Consider the following 20,458-nt stretch of genomic DNA (forward strand, 5'->3'; position numbering starts at 1 on the left):
CTATAAATGAATATTTGCCCCAATTTGTCCTCTTGTATTCCAACTTTATTTTCATATTGTGATCTTTCCTACTTTTAAAGATGCCACTTAAACTTATTCGTCTGCTAATGTCATTCCACGCCATTTCTCCCCTGACAGCTCGGAACATACCACTTAGTCGAGCAGCTCGTCTCCTTTCTCCCAGTTTTTCCCAGCCCAAACTTTGCAACACATTTGTAACGCTACTCTTTTGTCGGAAGTCACCCAGAACAAATCGAGTTGCATTTCTTTGGATTTTTTCCAGTTCTTGAATCAAGTAATCCTGGTGATGGTCCCATACACTGGAACCATACTCTAGTTGGGGTCTTACCAGAGACTTATAAGCCCTCTCCTTTACATCCTTACTACAACCCCTAAACACCCTCATAACCATGTGCAGAGATCTGTATCCTTTACAATCCCATTTATGTGATTACCCCAATGAAGATCTTTCCTTATATTAACACTCAGATACTTACAATGATCCCAAAAAGGAACTCTCACTCCATCAATGCAGTAAATTAAAACTCAAAGGACTTTTCCTATTTGTGAAACTCACAACCTGACTTTTAACCCCGTTTATCATCATACCATTGCCTACTGTCATTTTGCAGTTGCTAAAAATCTTGTAACCTATACAGAATAACATCATCCGCAAAAAGCCTTACCTCTGATTCCACTCCTTCACTTAAATCATTTATATATATAAGAAAACATAAAGGTCCAATAATACTGCCTTGAGGAATTCCCCTCTTATTTATTACAGGGTCAGATAGAGCTTCTCCTACTCTAATTCTCTGAGATCTATTTTCTACAAATATAGCAACCCATTCGGTCACTCTTTTGTCTAGTCAAATTGCACTAATTTTTGCCAGTAATCTCCCATGATCCACCCTATCAGCCCAGTTGCACTAATTTTTGCCAGTAATCTCTCATGATCCACCCTATCAAATGCTTTAACAGGTCAATCGCGATACAGGCCATTTGTCCTCCAGAATCCAAAATATCTGCTACATCTTGCTGGAATCCTACAAGTTGAGCTTCGGTGGAATAACCTTTCCTAAAACCGAATTGCCTTGTATCGAACCAGTTATTAATTTTGCAAACATGTCTAATGTAATTAGAAAGAATGCCTTCCCAAAGCTTACATGCAACGCATGTCAAACTTACTGGCTTGTAATTTTCAGCTTTATGTCTATCATCCCTTTCTTTATACACAGGGGCTACTATAGCAACTCTCCCTTCATTTGGTATAGCTCCTTCAACAAAACAATAATCAAATAAGTACTTCAGATATGGTACTATATCCCAACCCATTGTCTTTAGTATATCCCCAGAAATCTTATCAATTCCAGCCGCTTTTCTAGTTTTCAACTTTTGTATCGTATTGTAAATATCATTGTTATTATTTGTAAATTTTAATACTTCTTTAGCATTGGTCACCTCCTCTATCTGGACATTTTCCTTGTAACCAACAATCTTTACATACTGCTGACTGAATACTTCTGCCTTTTGAAGATCCTTACATACACACTCTCCTTGTTCATTAATTATTCCTGGAATGTCTTTCTTGGAACCTGTTTCTGTCTTGAGGTACCTATACGTACCCTTCCATTTTTCACTAAAATTTGTATGACTGCCAATTATGCTTGCCATCATGTTATCCTTTGCTGCCTTCTTGCTGGATTCAATTTCCTAGTAAGTTCCTTCAATTTCTCCTTACTTCCACAGCCATTTCTAACTCTATTTCTTTCCAATCTGCACCTCCTTCTTAGTCTCTTTATTTCTCTATTATAATAAGGTGGGTCTTTACCATTCCTTACCACCTTTAAAGGTACAAACCTGTTTTCACATTCCTCAACAATTGCTTTAAACCCATCCCAGAGTCTGTTTACATTCTTATTTACCCTTTTCCACCGATCATAACTACTTTTTAAAAACTGCCTCATGCCTGCTTTATCAGCCATATGGTACTGCCTAATAGTCCTATTTTTAAAACCTTCCTTTCTATCACATTTATTTGTAACTACGGCAAAAACAGCTTCTTGATCACTAATATCATCTATTACTTTGGTTTTTCTATAGAGCTCATCTTGTTTTATCAGCACCACGTCCAGGATATTTTTCCTTCTAGTTGGTTCCGTCACTTTGTGAATCAGCTGTCCTTCCCATGTTAGCTTATTTACCATTTGTTGGTCATGCTTTCTGTTGTTTACATATGACATGGTATGAATCAGCCAGTGAGAAAATTAAGATATTTGCGGCAGTGAAGGAGAACATGTTTGTCAGCTAATTGGCTGAAGCACTAAACAGTAAAATGCCAACATGACTGCATGCATCAATAGACAGCTCATAATTCATTACATAAGGATAAATGAGGTGAAATGAACATAGGGAAACTCAGGAAAATGTTCATTTATGTGGAAAAAAATCCGTAGTATTAAGAATTTCAGCCATGAAATTAAAAGGTTTATTTAATTTATTCAAAATTTACTAGAGTCCTATGAACAATGGATTTTCGAGAATCAGTCCAAAATACAACGTATACTTGTGTAGAAATACCAGAAGTTCCAATATTTTTGTGCATAAGCATGAACAACCCCCAATAATTTATATTGAAGTAAAACTTTTATTCTTAGATTTTCCGTAGGGTATTTTAAACTATCTTAGTTCTAGATGAGCATGAATATGTTGGAATTACATTCATTACTTACATTTTCTTGTAAATGCCTTGCAAAACTGCACGGTAGTCTTATGTGAGGCCGTGTGATATTCAGGCAAATTAATTCCTAAAAATTCTTTCAGCTGCTCTGACGCTCAGTACTGACTCCCAGAAAAAGTTATTTAACCTTCCGTCGGTCACAACTGATCTGACAGGCACAGGCCGTAGTCTTCGGTACCTACCGCTCCAATGCGCGGACCCACAATTCTCATCCTCTGACTAGCCTCGCTCCTTGCCACGTTCGTCAGTCATGTGACAGGCAGCCTGTGTTCGCTCGCTCCATAAACCGGAAGTGTTATATCTGATCTGGTAGATCATTGCGACTGTTCTGTTGCGATTGGTGTTTCAAAGAGATGCAAACAATTGCTGTTCTGTAAGTAGTTAAATTATTTGTTTACCCTAAATTTGGTGTAATTTCCTATGTAAGCATGTAGATAGTGCAATATAAGCCCGGTACCTCACAGGCACATTGCGACTACTTATGCCCCAATTTCTCTTTATTTTAGATTTACCACACATTATGGCAAGTAGGAAGGAACATTTTAACTTAGACAGAGCAGAGGATGTGGAGGATGTCCAACGACTGTTGCTGGATGAAGTAGATGATGCGTTACATGAGAATTTTGAAGACGAAAGTGACACAAACGGGGACTATCTTCTGGAATCAAGAGATGGTGACTCGGTAACAGAACAAGAAGATGACAATGGTGATGCTGATGAACAAGAAGCATTAGAGGCCAGTGCTAATTATTATGAAGGAAAAGACAAGGCAAAATGGTGTATGGTGCCGCCATCCCAACGGGTCCGTGCCAGGTAGCACAATCTCATATGACATCTACCTGGAGTTATAGGACAAGCAAGGCAAGCTAAATCACCGCTTGATTCCTGGCATTGTTTATTTTGCGGAGGAAATAATAGACACTATTGTAACTTACACAAATCAATGCGTAGACTACGTGAAACAAAACTTTACTCGTGAAAGGGATGCTGAGCATACAGACCAGATAGAGATAAAAGCATTCTTTGGCCTGTTGTACTTGGCAGGATCTTACAGAGGGAATAGGCAGAGCCTTGAAGATCTCTGGGGCACTGATGAAGATGATATAGAAAAGTTTGCTCTGGTAATGAGCCTCAGGAGATGTAAGTTCTTGATTTGTTGTTTAAGATTTGACAACCACCAAACCCGTGAAGAAAGAAAGGAACATGATCGACTAGCACCTGTGCGAAATATTTTTACGCGGTTTGTGGAGAACTGCATGAAATCATATAGTTTGGGTGAAAATGTAACTTTAGATGAAAAGTTGGAAGGTTTCCGAGGTCAATGTTCCTTCCAGCAATATATACCTTTGAAACCCAATAAGTATGGGATAAAGATTTATGCATTAGTCGACGCAAAAATGTATTACATTTACAACTTAGAAATATATGTTGGTAGGCGGCCTGATGGACCTTTCTGTGTCAGCAACAAGCCTGCAGATGTTGTGAAAAGTCTCACTGAACCAATTAATGGATCTGGTCGCAACATCACTGCTGATTATTGATTCACCAGTGTACCTCTGGTTGAAGATTTGAAGCAAAACTAATTGTCTTATGTCATCATCATCATCATCTTCCTTCCAAGTATTGGGCCATGTGACCCGTTAACGTCTTGCATTTTTCTTTTTTCAAGACTTGAAAGCAATCAAATGGCCTTCCGATGGGTTGCTAGCCTGAAGGAAGTAAGACCATTGGTGGGGCTGCCACCTCTCAGCTAATGGACTAGCTGAAATTACAGCTTTTCCTCCATAATTGATGTAACAGTTATACCGCCATGACTCGGTCGACAGTGCCTTGTATGTGGGAACAGGTTTGTTCATCCCGGGAAGGTGAGGTTGGCATTTGGGCAGGAGAGGTTATGTCATCATCGTCGTCATCCTTCCAAGTATTGGGCCATGTGGCCCGTTATGGTCTTGCATTTTCTTTCCATCGCTTTATTGGACGTCCTATAGATCTCTGTCCTCTTGGTTGTTAGCGTGGGATCTCCTTTGGTAGTCTTCCAGATTCCATCCATTGAACGTGACGTTTCCAGTTTTCTTGGTAATCATAGATGTAATTGATTACTGGTTTCACATTCAGTCCCTTAAGCACATCTTCATTTCTTATACGATCCCATTTCATATAGCCTGCTGCTCTGTGCATGAACGTCATTTCACGTGCTGTAATTCTGGAAATGTCTTGATTTCTTATTGTCCATGCCTCACTGCCATAGCAAAGGGTTGGTCTGGCTAAAGTGTTACAAAGACATAAGCGAGTGTGTTTTTGGACAAGAAATGGCTTTGTTATATGATTTATGATTCCTGTTGTTCTGGTAAATTTGGTTATTTTTGCAGAGATATCAATTTCCCCTTGGTAAGATAAATTGTATCCCACATAATTGAATTCGTTGACTCTTTCCGAAATTTTATTATCTAAACAGATTTTACTGGGAATAGGGTCCTTCCCCTTAAAGGCCATTATTTTGCTCTTTTGTGGTGAAATGATCATGTTGAATTTTGAAGAGACTTTCTGGAGATTAAATACTGACCACTGAAGATCATCATCTGATGATGCTACCAATGCAACATCATCAGCAAAGAGTATGGCATCTAGATGTGCGAGATATCTGCTGACTGGAATTGATCCATGCTTTCATGCCTCCATTCCTGTGTTATGTTGTTTAAATAGATTATGAACAACAAAGGAGAAAGTCCACAACCTTGTCTCACACCTCTGCTGATCGGTTCCCATTCACTCTGATGATTACCAATAAGGTTGTCACTGTACATGTTGTATATGTTATCTATTAACTGTTGTGGGACATTCTCTTTTGCTAAGATATTAAGAAGTCTGTTCCTGTTAACTAGGTCAAAGTCTTTCTTAAAATCAACAAATGTTATGTGAGTTTCCAAGTTAAATTCCCTGCGTTTTTCTATTAAGATTTTCAAGGTAAAGTAAGCATCAGCACATAAGCATCCCTTTCGAAATCCATGTTGTTCATTTCCAATCACATTTTCATAATACCTGAATAATTTTTCTTTGACAATATTAGAGTAAATTTTGTAACCTGAGTTGAGTATACTTATCCCTGTGTATTTCCACAATCTTTCACACTGCCCTTCTATAGCTTCTTGCCAGTTCTTCTCTAGTGGTCTGTTGCCATTCTTATGTGGGAACAGTAAAAGAAAGTAAAAGAGAGCTTCCGCCTGAATTTACTTCCTCGAGAGGAAGAGAACAATATTCCAGCCTCTTCGGATTTCAAGATTTTACTACTTTGGTATCATATGTTTCAAAGAGAGGCAGAAGTGTTTTACTGATATCAACTCTACACAGTGACTCTGAAATAGACCCAGAAACAAAGGAAAAACGCAAGCCTTGTATCGATACATTTTATAGCCAGACGAAGGGAGGTGTTGATACAGCTGACAAAATGTGTGCCACATTCATTGTAGCCAGAAACACTCGTCGCTGGCCTATGGTGATATTTATGTCATGCTTAACACAGCAGGCATCAACTCCGAGATTATTTATTTAGGAAACGGCCAGAAATTGCTCAGAAGGCGAGTGTATGTGAGGCAGCTTTCAAATGAGCTTGTTCTACTACAACTTTCTAGGGGAGTTTGAAAACAATTGGAATGCCATTAAGTCTGCAGATGACCGAGCTCGATAGCTGCAGTTGCTTAAGTGCAGCCAGTATCCAGTATTCGGAAGATAGGTGGGTTCGAACCCCACTGTCGGCAGCCCTGAAGATGGTTTTCTGTAGTTTCCCATTTTCACACCTGAGAAATGCTGGGGCTGTACCTTAATTAAGGCCGCGGCCACTTCCTTTTCACTCCTAGCCCTTTCCTGTCCCGTCGTCACCATAAGACCTATCTGTGTCGGTGCGACGTGAAGCAAATTGAAGTCTGCAGATGAGATTGAAACGATACCGTCCAGTACAGCCCGAGGAGGATGATGAAGACAATAGGCCAGGACAAGAACAAAAAAGTCAGAAATGTTTCATGTGCACAGCTGAAACTGGCAAGAGAAGATTGTCAAAGTATGAATGCAGAGTTTGTTCCTCAGCAATCTGTTTACAGCATGCAGATTTTTTTTTGCAGTGGGTTCTACCGTAACTTATGTGAGTGTTAAGACACTAAAGTGAAGTGAACTTATGCTAGAAAAGGTTGAAACATGGATTCTGGTGTATTTTATATTTAAACTGATAAATACGTAGTGAATGTGGTAAGATAAGCTGGAAAGAATGTCATACAGTTTACATCAAAACTTTTGACACCACAGGATATTTATATTATTTTTTGTTCATTTATTATTATGGTGCCGATGCGTATTTTCGTATGTTCAATCCAGAAAACAATTTAGTTCACGTGTTGTCACCATGTGTAGTATCACATAAATGCTCTCTGCTCTCTGATTACTGCCCACTTAAACGACACGGATTTTCTTTTGTGTCGAAAATATTAGTGTTCTTGTAGAATCCTTACTGAAGAATATATGACCTGTTTAGCTCTGTTTATGATATTTCCCATGTTTGTTGTTATTGTTGAGATGTATGAACATAGTTTCTGCCAACATAAGATTTTCTCTGCAATTAAAATCGTAAATACTTGCGAAGATACCTAAAATCTTGAAGAAAATAGTTGGTTATAAAATGCGGCTTATTTTGGGATCATAATTTCGCTAAACCATTTTTAACCGACTCTAACACACCTATATAACATAAGGAATACTTCATAGCTGCCCACTTGAACTTTCGGAAACGTATACGTGGGGGATCTCTCAGGCTCATTGCTACCTGCCTTAGAAACTTTATATATTGCGACCGACGGAAGGTTAATAAACAATTTTATTTCCTCTGAATCATGTTGTGTTGATCAAAATTTGGCTGACCTGAATGGAACATTAGTTCCTTAAAGCATTCATATTCACTAACATTGGATAGTTTTAAAAGAAATCACTTGAAAATTCATTCTGGTAATAGGTTCTCTTATACATTATAAATTTATCCATTCATTTTTTGCGTCTATAGGTGGAGCTGCTGGTGGAGGTTATTGCCAAGTGATACCTATGGAGGATTTCAATCTTCATCTAACTGGGGATATTCATGCTGTTACTGCTGCGAATAATTTATTAGCTGCTCAGCTTGATGCTAGGATGTTTCATGAAGCTACTCAGAATGACCATTCTTTATATACACGACTTGTGCCTCAGGTGAATGGACTGCGAACATTCTCAAAAATTCAGGTAAGAGCAGCTTTGATAGATATTTTATACTAAGCTATGATTCAGAACCACTATTGTAAAGATCCTAGTTTATAATAGAAGCAACATAGTAATAGATTCAAAGCCATAATTTTTAGTGCTGGCATCCTACAGTTTATTTCTGAGAATTGTTTACCATTTCAATTAGTATATAAACATCTGCTGTACAGTGCAGAAGATAAATGGCAAGAACCAAGAAACGGAGTAATAGCAAAACACTTATAAACTAAACACAAGGTGGAAGTTAACATAACTTAGGCTTACAAATGATAATTTCATCAGACACAAGAACTAGTAAATCTTGTGTTAGGCAAAATTTGCCTGTTTAATCACAATCACCATATATACATAAGTAAACTTAAAAAGTCATGGAGAGAATGGTTAGAAAAATTAAAGTATACTCATGTCGTGTCATCTTAGTAAGAGCTGTTGTATGGTAGGTAAAACTTTGCCACATTCGTAATATCAGCACAACCGAATACACCGGAAGATCAAAGCTTGTAACTAACAGTTTGGTTTCTACTTACTGTTTTATAAAGATAAGAACAACTGAGTGCATTAGATTAATGTATCATCTACAGCTGATCCGTTAAAAATACATTGATGTGATTAACAGATAAAGCTATTTTCAGTTTCATTTGTAAGTAACCCACTTTGTTGATCTAAATTAAGATCAGAAGAAGAGGAAGGACAGAGCTTTATGCCACACTGGCATTGAGTACTTTTAAAACAGTTTTGATTTTTTTGTGTGTTCAGTATCATTTTCTTTCACTCAGATAACTACTGAACCTCTTCAATACAATTCTCATGGGGCCTAACATTCTTAGTAATATTTTATGATTAACAGCACCAAATGCTTATTGTACTTAAGTCTGTAACAAGAGCAGCCTCATGATTCCCTTCATTAGAATGTACTTTAATTGGCCCTATTACATCAGTAGCTTGATTTAAGATAAGAAATTTTATTGCATTTTTTGTAAAATACTTATTCCTTCAGTTTTATTTCCTTTCATATTGCCAGGCATTATATTCCCATTACAAACTATTATTTATTCTCATCTTTCCCATCTGACTTATTAAACCATAGCTTGTCCAATATATCTGCCAGTAACATACTGTATATTAATTTTGATATAAAAAATAAGCCTGCAGTTTGATTTGATGATAGGGCAAGCTCCTGGTTCAAACAGTTACAGAGGTTAGACAAGGAATAATTCTTCACACCCTTATAACAATAAGAATGTGTAATAAGCAGCTTGGCTTACACTGATGACTGCCTTAATGGCAAACTGTGCTAAAAATATTCTACCTATTATTTTGGAAATTTAAAACATGTATGATATGAAAATTAGTCTTACACCTTTTGCTGCTGTCTCAAGTTGACATACACCTTCCTGAGGAATAAGTGAGTTTCAGAAAAGGGCTAGTGCATTAGCCAGCGTCTTGGTAGGTATGCTAGGTACCAACTGATGAGCCCAGCCTAGCACACGAGGGTGAAACGCTGGCAACCAGGAATCAGTTAGCTGGAAAATTTATAATGTCCAATAACGGATCATTTATATTGGTATTATAAATTTACTCATTCGGAACAAATATTTCAGATTCCCTATGGGAATCAACATCTAATCATCAAAGTTGATGTGGATCATTTGCCTCAGATTCCTTCAGCACCAAGCTCGATAGCTGCAGTCGCTTAAGTACGGCCAGTATACAGTATTCGGGAGATAGTGGGCTTGAACCCCACTGTCAGCAGCCCTGAAGATGGTTTCTGAGGTTTCCCATTTTCACACCATACAAATGCTGAGGCTGTACAGTAATCAAGGCCAAGGTCACTTCCTTCCCACTCTTAACCCTTTTTTGTCCTTTTGCTGGCACGACGTAAAGCAACTTGCAGGTTATAAATTTCATCTTCTTTGTCCGTATTGAAGATCTACATGTGATACAAATTCTTATAATTTTGTTAATTACCACTTATTCAGTACAATAAAAACGTAGTACAAACTTACATATTTATTAAGATGTTTATATGGTACATGTTTCGCTCCTTTTTCGTGAGCATCATCAGCCACCTATTATTCACTTAAGGTTGTATAAGATCATGAAATGATTCTTTTGGATTAAGATTATTCCTATAAAACTAATTGACAAAATTTTATAATATTTTACAAGTCATATAACAATAAAATTGTCACTTTAAGTTAAAACTTTTTGTCTAAAATCTATCTAAGTCTAACATTTTATTGGCGAAACTCATCTGGTGAACATCTTTTAAATTGTTTAAAAATAAAAAATAAATAAAAAATAAAAAACTTTTGAGATCTGGCTAATTGTTTTGATTCATGTTGCTTAACTTGTATGATTGTTGTTAAAACTTCGTAAACTATATTGACAATTTTCTGCAGTTGATAATTGTCTATGTTATGGACATTTGACTTGTTCTCGTTGCTGGAGTAACATTTATACAAATGTATTGGCATTAATTTTATATTGTCAATAGGATAATATTGTTCGTGAACAAACTTGTTGATGAAACACTTTCTAATGTGATATTGGATTTAAAATGTTCTCGTGTGTTCCAAAATAGCTTGTTGGTATATCTGTAATGAAAGATTAAAAAAAAAAAAAAATATATATATGTTTATGGTTTTGATTATAATTCTTTATAACTTCTTATTGGAAGAATTGTCACTTACTTTTCTTTCTGCTGCGTAATTGTTTAGTGTTACTCCTAGCCTCTTGAGAACTACTTGTTGTTCTGTTTGCACTTCTTGTATTATATGAGTGAGTGTGGATGAGTTTACGTTTCGGCGGGGAGTGGGAAGGGGAAGTTACGGTAGGCAGTGCATTGATAGCTGCAGTAGATTGTGGAGGGGATTATCTAGGAGAAGTAAGGGGAGGAGTTGAGTTTGTTTGCGTCAATAAGCCATTAACTTTTGTCGGATTAAAATGTTTATAGAATTTATTTATATCTGATTTAAGCATTTGTATTAGTTCCGGTAATTGTACTAAGATGGGGTTCTTTATTTCAATTTCGTCATTTAGGTTTTTATTTTTGTTGTATTGTTGATCTAAATGAATGTATATGTTTTCCAATTCCATCATTTCTTTTCCTTTTTCTACTCTTTTTAAAATTTTTAAATCCCTTTCAATAGTTTGGAAGGGTAATAGGGAGGTACATTCAGGGAAACGGGATGGCCTAGGGAGCGGTGATAAGGGAACAGGGAACTGGAAATCAAGTAGGGATGACATAAAATTGTTAGTGTTGAACTGTAGAAGTATTGTAAAGAAAGGAATACAATTAAGTAATTTAATAGATATATATTTACCAGATATTGTAATAGGAGTTGAATCATGGCTGAGAAATGATATAATGGATGCAGAAATTTTCTCACGGCACTGGAGTGTGTATCGTAGAGATAGGATAGGAAAGGTGGGAGGGGGAGTTTTCATTCTGGTGAAAGAAGAATTTGTAAGCTACGAAAAAGTTAAAGATGAGACACATGAAATTCTAGGTGTAAGGCTCATTTCTAAAGATAATAGGCAACTTGATATATTTGGAGTGTACAGATCAGGAAAGGGTAGCACTGATGCGGATTTGGAATTATTTGATAGGATAGTCAGCTATGTGGGAAACGACATGGAAAGAAATGTGATTGTAGCGGGAGATCTGAATTTGCCAGATGTCAATTGGGAAGGAAATGCGAACGACAGGAAGCATGACCAACAAATGGCAAATAAGTTAATATGGGAAGGAGAGCTGATTCAGAAAGTGATGGAACCAACCAGAGGGAAAAATATTTTGGATGTGGTGCTGATAAAACCAGATGAGCTCTATAGGGAAACTGAAGTAATAGATGGTATTAGTGATCATGAAGCTGTTTTTGTGGTAGTTAAAAATAAATGTGATAGAAAGGAAGGTCTTAAAAGTAGGACTGTTAGGCAGTACCATATGGCTGACAAAGCAGGTATGAGGCAGTTTCTAAAAAGTAACTATGATCGGCGGAAAACGGTAAATAAAAATGTAAACAGACTCTGGGGTGGGTATAAAGAAATTGTTGAGGAATGCGAAAACAGGTTTGTACCTTTAAGGGTGGTAAGGAATGGTAAAGACCCACCTTATTATAATAGAGAAATAAAGAGACTAAGAAGGAGGTGCAGACTGGAAAGAAATAGAGTTAGAAATGGCCGTGGAAGTAAGGAGAAATTGAAGGAACTTAATAGAAAATTGAATCTAGCAAAGAAGGCAGCTAAGGATAACATGATGGCAAGCATAATTGGCAGTCATACAAATTTTAGTGAAAAATGGAAGGGTATGTATAGGTATTTTAAGGCAGAAACAGGTTCCAAGAAGGACATTCCAGGAATAATTAATGAACAAGGGGAGTGTGTATGTGAGGATCTCCAAAAGGCAGAAGTATTCAGTCAGCAGTATGTAAAGATTGTTGGTTACAAGGATAACGTCCAGGTAGAGGACGAGACTAAGGCCAAAGAAGTATTACAATTTACATATGATAATAATGACATTTACAATAAGATACAAAAGTTGAAAACTAGAAAAGCGGCTGGAATTGATCACATTTCTGGGGATATACTAAAGACAATGGGTTGGGATATAGTACCATATCTGAAGTACTTATTTGATTATTGTTTGGCCGAAGGAGCTATACCAGATGAATGGAGAGTTGCTACAGTAGCCCCTGTGTATAAAGGAAAGGGTGATAGACATAAAGCTGAAAATTACAGGCCAGTAAGTTTGACATGCATTGTATGTAAGCTTTGGGAAGGCATTCTTTCTGATTATATTAGACATGTTTGTGAAATTAATAACTGGTTCGATAGAAGGCAATTCGGTTTTAGGAAAGGTTATTCCACTGAAGCTCAACTTGTAGGATTCCAGCAAGATATAGCAGATATCTTGGATTCTGGAGGTCAAATGGACTGTATCGCGATTGACATGTCTAAAGCATTTGATAGGGTGGATCATGGGAGACTACTGGCAAAAGTGAGTGCAATTGGACTAGACAAAAGAGTGACTGAATGGCTTGCTATATTTCTAGAAAATAGATCTCAGAGAGTTAGAGTAGGTGAAGCTTTGTCTGACCCTGTAATAGTTGAGAGGGGAGTTCCTCAGGGCAGTGTTATCGGACCTTTATGTTTTCTTATATATATAAATGATATGAGTAAAGGAGTGGAATCAGAGGTAAGGCTTTTTGCGGATGATGTTATTCTCTATAGAGTGATACATAAGTTACAAGATTGTGAGCAACTGCAACGTGACCTCGAAAATATTGTGAGATGGACAGCAGGCAATGGTATGTTGATAAACGGGGCTAAAAGTCAGGTTGTGAGTTTCACAAATAGGAAAAGTCCTCTCAGTTTTAATTACTGCGTTGATGGGGTGAAAGTTCCTTTTGGGGATCATTGTAAGTATCTAGGTGTTAATATAAGGAAAGATCTTCATTGGGGTAATCACATAAATGGGATTGTAAATAAAGGGTACCGATCTCTGCACATGGTTATGAGGGTGTTTAGGGGTTGTAGTAAGGATGTAAAGGAGAGTGCATATAAGTCTCTGGTAAGACCCCAACTAGAGTATGGTTCCAGTGTATGGGACCCTCACCAGGATTACCTGATTCAAGAACTGGAAAAAATCCAAAGAAAAGCAGCTCGATTTGTTCTGGGTGATTTCCGGCAAAAGAGTAGCGTTACAAAAATGTTGCAATGTTTGGGTTGGGAAGAATTGAGAGAAAGAAGAAGAGCTGCTCGACTAAGTGGTATGTTACATGTAATATTACATGTAATAAATATCATTTTTGGTCCGTATTGATGATGTAGATTGAAATAATAACATTAAGTTATTTATTAGACCACCTAATCAATACAAAATCGTCTTGGATGATTTACAAACAAATTTATGTAAATCATCCAAGACGATTTTGTATTGATTAGGTGGTCTAATAAATAACTTAATGTTATTATTTCAATAAGTGGTATGTTCCGAGCTGTCAGCGGAGAGATGGCGTGGAATGACATTAGTAGACGAATAGGTTTGAATGGCGTCTATAAAAGTAGGAAAGATCACAATATGAAGATAAAGTTGGAATTCAAGAGGACAAACTGGGGCAAATATTCATTTATAGGAAGGGGAGTTAGGGATTGGAATAACTTACCAAGGGAGATGTTCAATAAATTTCCAATTTCTTTGAAATCATTTCGGAAAAGGCTAGGAAAGCAACAGATAGGGAATCTGCCACCTGGGCGACTGCCCTAAATGCAGATCAGTATTGATTGATTGTAAAACTGTGTTGGAACATGTTAAAATTTTGAATAACATAGATGGAATAAACCTTTGGCTGAGATACGTGGATGACACGTTTGTTATAATAGAGTGTAAACTGAACAATAGTGATAATATTGTGGATTTTTTAAATAAATTAGAGTAAAACATAAAATTCACTAAAGAAGATGAAAGGAACAATTCGCTAAGTTTCCTAGATATAAATGTAAAGAGAGCATTGATTTCCAGATTTATAGAAAACCAACGTTTACTCCAATAATGATTAAAAACAAGTCACTCCACCCCAATTCTCACAAACAGGCAGTATTTTTGAGTTTGGTTTATAGAGCCCTAAAAATTCCACTAACAAGTAAGAGTTTAAAGAAAGAACTTAATTTCATAAAGGATCTGGCACTCAATAATGGTTATAAAATAGAAATGGTTAACAAGATCATTAATAAGGTGAAAATAAATTTGGCCACTAATCTTATACCAGATAAAAACAAGAAATCCAAATTTGCAACTTTTACATTTACTAACCCAGCTATATACCAAATCACTAATACCATCAAAAAACGAGATATTAACATTGCCTTCAAAACCCAAAACATGAACCGAAATATTTTCTTCAACCACAATAAAGTTAATATAAATAGTAATCAATATCAAGGATCTGGAACATATAGGCTCACGTGCACAGAACGCAATTTTTCGTACGTATCTCAAACATGTAAATGCAGCCAAACACAAGAAACATTCTGCAATGGGTGCAGATATGCTAGAAACTGGACACAGTTTTACAACTATTGAAAGGGATTTAAATTTTTTAAGAAGAGTAGAAAAAGGAAAAGAAATGACGGAATTGGAAAACATATACAGTCATTTAGATCAACAATACAACAAAAATAAAAACCTAAATGGCGAAATTGAAATAAAGAACCCCTTCTTAGTACAATTACCATAACTAATACAAATGCTTAAATCAGATATAAATTCTATAAACATTTTAATCCGACAAAAGTTAATGGCTTATTGACGCAAACAAACTCAACTCCTCCCCTTACTTCTCCTAGACAATCCCTTCCACAATCTACTGCAGCTATCAATGCACCGCCTACCTTAACTTCCCCTTCCCACTCCCCGCCAAAACGTAAACTCATCCACACTCACTCATATAATACAAGAAGTGCAAACAGAACAACAAGTAGTCTCAAGAGGCTAGGAGTAACACTAAACAATTATGTAGCAGAAAGAAAAGTAAGTGACAATTCTTCCAATAAGAAGTTATAAAGAATTATAATCAAAACCATAAACATATAATTTTTTTTTTTTTTAAATCTTTCATTACAGATATACCAACAAGCCATTTTGGAACACACGAGAACATTTTAAATCCAATATCACATTAGAAAGTGTTTCATCAACAAGTTTGTTCACGAACAATATTATCCTATTGACAATATAAAATTAATGCCAATACATTTGTATAAATGTTACTCCAGCAACGAGAACAAGTCAAATGTCCATAACATAGACAATTATCAACTGCAGAAAATTGTCAATATAGTTTACGAAGTTTTAACAACAATCATACAAGTTAAGCAACATGAATCAAAACAATTAGCCAGATCTCAAAAGTTTTTTATTATTTTTATTTTTTTTAATTTTTAATCAATTTAAAAGATGTTCACCAGATGAGTTTCGCCAATAAAATGTTAGACTTAGATAGATTTTAGACAAAACGTTTTAACTTGAAAGTCACAATTTTATTGTTATATGACTTGTAAAATATTATAAGATTTGTCAATTAGTTTTATAGGAATAATCTTAATTCAAAAGAATCATTTCATGATCTTATACAACCTTAAGTGAATAATAGGTGGCTGATGATGCTCACGAAAAAGGAGCGAAACATGTACCATATAAACATCTTAATAAATATGTATGTTTGTACTACGTTTTTATTGTATTGAATAGGTGGTAATTAACAAAATTATAAGAATTTGTATCACAAGTAAAGCAACTTGTAAAAAAATATCTCAAAGCTGTAATGCCGACTATGCATTTTTACATCGTCACCTTCAGAGGAGAATTTTTTACCTTGATGTGCAGCTATCTGTGATCCAATTCAGGTTGTACATGAAAGTGCCATTGGCTTTTAGACAGTGGAATACAAAATTATGGCCAGACCATACGTCTTATCTCCTCACATTGATTTTCTAATATGGTATTCAGTCAGCAATAAATAGGCTGTGGTATTATTTGTAGACAATCTGGAAGAGGCTATGATTACAGCAGAATGTTGGGGATTTTATTCTAAGGATTTGGCAACAATACTGCTATCTGTGACAATGATGAAGAAGCTACTGTTATTAGCTTTGTGTCTTACCTAACAAGTACTGCAGTATCATGTACGTAGCTGTAAAATGGCACCAAATTAACCGTTGTTGGGAAGTGTTCATCGCGACTTCTCTTCACACGTTTCTTGTATGACCAAATAGTGAAATGGTATTGGGTGAAAGGTTTGTCTGTAGGGCAAACCACCATGAACAAAATAGTGTCCTGGTGCACACACCAGAGAACCATCGCTAAACATTCGCCGACAAAAGGCTCTTGTAGGGAGTCGTATCAGTGAAAGTGTTCCCTGCTATGCTTCAAGATATGTGACGAATGGCCTGCCAGAAAAATCCACCAACCTAGCATCAGACAACCAGGAGAGGAAAAATCTCTAATTGTACCAGAGTCTAGAGCAACTGATCACACCGCATCGCACTGTCAGCTGTCCTTGTATTTAATCAAACACAATACTGTTTGTCTGGCCTTTCCAGTCTGCTGCAGCTATAGAGTAGACCATACAGCCAGTGAATCTGCGTTGAGTGTCAGGCGGCAAGAAGTAAACTTGACCCCTAAAAGGACCAACATCTTCGGGCAAATCGAGTTCTCGTAGGTGGGGTGATGGTCCCCTCAGTGTAGGAAATGACACTGGAACTCATCAAGCAGTGTCTGCGTCCCAGTCAGGACCGCCTGCAGAAGGCGTCTGTACTCCATGTTAAGAGCGTCCTCATCACCTGCTGGCACCAGCTCTAAAATGCCTGTGGGAGTGGCGAACCCATCGTAATAACAGCCAAAAATGAGTGCAAATCTCGTGAGACCTCGGAAAATGCTAAGGTATCCCCTGCAGGTGACGCGCAGTTCTTCAGGTACTGGGGGAGCTGTGAGAAGTGGGCGACCAGCATCACAGTATATCTAAATCTGGACAGGCCACATCGTAACCCTGACAGACAAGACAGAAGAACTAATAAAGTTCATGAAATAGGACATAGCCATCCCTTGGTCATAGTGAAACAAATTGGAGAGGCAGAGGAAAAAGAAGAGTGAAGTGAAGGGTACAGGCAGTTTTACATTGGAGGTCAGGATGCAGTTAATGGAGTAAGAATGATCATAGCAGGGGTAATGTTTGAGACATGAATACGATATCTGTTCCAAGTATATGCTCCACAAACTGGAAATAAACAAGAGCATACAGAACACTTCCTTGAAGTGGAGGAATACGCAGAAGACAAGGAAGTAATTATAATGGGAGATCTGAATGCACAAGTGAGAAGAGAAAGATGGGGAGGAGGAGAGATTCATTGGCCATATGGATATGGGAACAAGAATCGAGAAGAGGATATGTTGCCAGGCTGAGTGACTCAGACGGTTGAGGCACTGGCCTTCTGACCCCCAACTTGGCAGGTTCGATCCTGGCTCAGACCGGTGGTATGTGAAGGTGCTCAAAAGTATGTCAGCCTTGTGTCAGTAGATTTACTGGCACGTAAAAGAACTCCTACGGGATAAAATTCCGGCACCTCGGTGTCTCCAAAAACTGTAAAAGAGTAGTTAGTCGGACATAAAGCAATATCATCATTAGGGCCCAGATTTTTAGGTTCTTAAAAACATCTTTTTAGTTTTTTAATAGCTCAAAATTGTTTTTTTAGTTTTTATCCTCCTGAAATAGTTTTTTATGATCATTTCAATCATTACTTAAGTTACACTATTCATTCAAACTTTTTTCTACTTTGTTGTAACCTTCACGCCTCTCTAGTACAAAACTATACCACTTATTTCAAAATATTCTCTAAATATGGGACGGAATGGCTTAATGAAAGCATTTCAGACACATCATACCAACTGAAATTAGAAATAACAAAAAATATTAATGCGCAAATACAATAAGTGGTTCATGTAGGTTAAATGTTGTCACTTCCAATGCATCAGGAAACATTTTCAGAAGCACAGAACACAGTTTTCACTTGCTGTTACATTGTACAACTAAATACATTTTGAGATTTTGCAGAATAAAATTTCTGTTATCTCTCAAAATATTCTTATAGCAGGAAAATGTATGCTCCACACAACAAGAAGTCATTGGAGCAATAGCTCTCAGTCCCCATGGTACCTTGTCAGTAACTTCTTCTCCCGGAAGTATTGCAGACACATTCTTCATTGTTGAAAAACCAGGGTTCTGTTACAGAATTTTGGTGGCCTTGAGTGAATAGGCTGCACTCACTGGTCCTGGCATTTCCTTCTTCGAAGTGGAGTCCACAACTTCTATTGCATCATTTAATGGCAACGATGCCGACTCAACACGCTCAATAGCTGCAGGAAGATCAGCGAAGTGTGCCCTAATGAACGCAAGTGAGAGCTGTTTTAGCCTTCAATATGCAGAGTGCATCATCGACATCAAAAGAATTTATAACATTTTTAATGTCTTCAAATTGATTGGCATAGTATATGGCTGCATTGAGCCATGTCCCCCAACGAGTGATGATGGCTTCGGGAGGAAGAGGAGTTTGAGGCAACATTTCTTTGAATGTGAGAATGCGGCTAGGAGCTTTAAGAAAAAACTTTTTCACAGAAGAAACAATACTGTTTACTCCTGGAAAATTATTTCTAACCTCTTTAGCCAATCTGTGTAAGCCATGGGCTATGCTAGTTACATGCAGCATGTTAGGGTAGAAACTCTTTAATACTTCACCAGCTTTGATCATATAGAATCAATCAATCGATCACTACTGATCTGCATTTAGGGCAGTCGCCCAGGTGGCAGATTCCCTATCTGTTGATTTCCTCACCTTTTCTTAAAAGATCGCAAAGAAATTTGAAAATTATTGAACATTTCCCTTGGTAAGTTATTCCAATCCCTAACTCCCCTTCCTATAAACGAATATTGCCCCAATTTGTCCTCTTAAATTCCAACTTTATCTTCATATTGTGATCTTTCATACTTTTGAAGGGGCCGATGACCTCGATGTTAGGCCCCTTTAAACAACAAACAAACAACATACTTTTGAAGACACTAGTCAAACTTATTCATCTACTGATGTCCTCCCACGTCATTTCTCCACTGACAGCTCGGAACATACCACTTACATGTAATAATATTACATGTAATAAATATCATTTTTGGTCCGTATTGATGATGTAGATTGAAATAATAACATTAAGTTATTTATTAGACCACCTAATCAATACAAAATCGTCTTGGATGATTTACATAAATTTGTTAGCTAATAGTGGGACATGTTTCGCCTTCTCTGAAGGCATCATCAGCCATAGTCTTAACCTTAAATTAAAAATAAGCGTCTAAATAACATGTAGTGATGAAATGAATTTTAAAATCTTGAAGAGATTTGAAGTAAAATAACATTAAAAATAACAATGATGGTTTGAAAATACAATGTGATGAGATACAATAGTGGAAGTATTAACAAAATTAACCTTAGAAGGCTGCTAAAATAAGTACAATGGAATAAAACAACAGATTGTTATACAACAAGTAGTAAGATTGCATAAAAGTAAAGTTGATAGTAATGGCGGTTATAATTAGACGATGGCGAAAAATCTTATGTAATCAAAGTAAAGAGGAGAGAGTAAAAGTCAAAGTTAGTCGAGAGATCCGAAGTTCATTATGATCTTGAAGATAAAGGATGAAAGTCAGATGCATATGGTGAAGTTGTAGAACACGTTGAGGATATGAAGTTGGTGAATAGAAGTTGAAGAACAGTTTCAAATAGGATCACTATGGACCATCTCAAAATTTGAAGTGATGTTCAAATGTTGTAAATTGTGAGTTTGTAGATATTCTAGTTGAAAAAGCATATACAAGTGGAATCTGTAAATGG

The 20,458-nt window shown here is 36.8% G+C and overlaps 1 protein-coding gene across 2 annotated transcripts in view; it reads left to right on the forward strand.

Moving 5' to 3' along the window:
* Positions 1-20,458, forward strand: part of pug (pug C-1-tetrahydrofolate synthase, cytoplasmic) — a 629,281-nt gene that overhangs the window by 312,130 nt on the left and 296,693 nt on the right. For both annotated transcript variants that reach the window (XM_067140458.2, XM_067140459.2), the window contains exon 11: positions 7,785-7,999. In XM_067140458.2, coding sequence (XP_066996559.2) covers positions 7,785-7,999 — 215 coding nt within the window. The remainder of the gene's footprint in view (positions 1-7,784; positions 8,000-20,458) is intronic.

This window comes from Anabrus simplex, chromosome 2, assembly GCF_040414725.1.
Source record: "Anabrus simplex isolate iqAnaSimp1 chromosome 2, ASM4041472v1, whole genome shotgun sequence".
NCBI classification, from domain to species: Eukaryota; Metazoa; Arthropoda; class Insecta; order Orthoptera; family Tettigoniidae; genus Anabrus; species Anabrus simplex.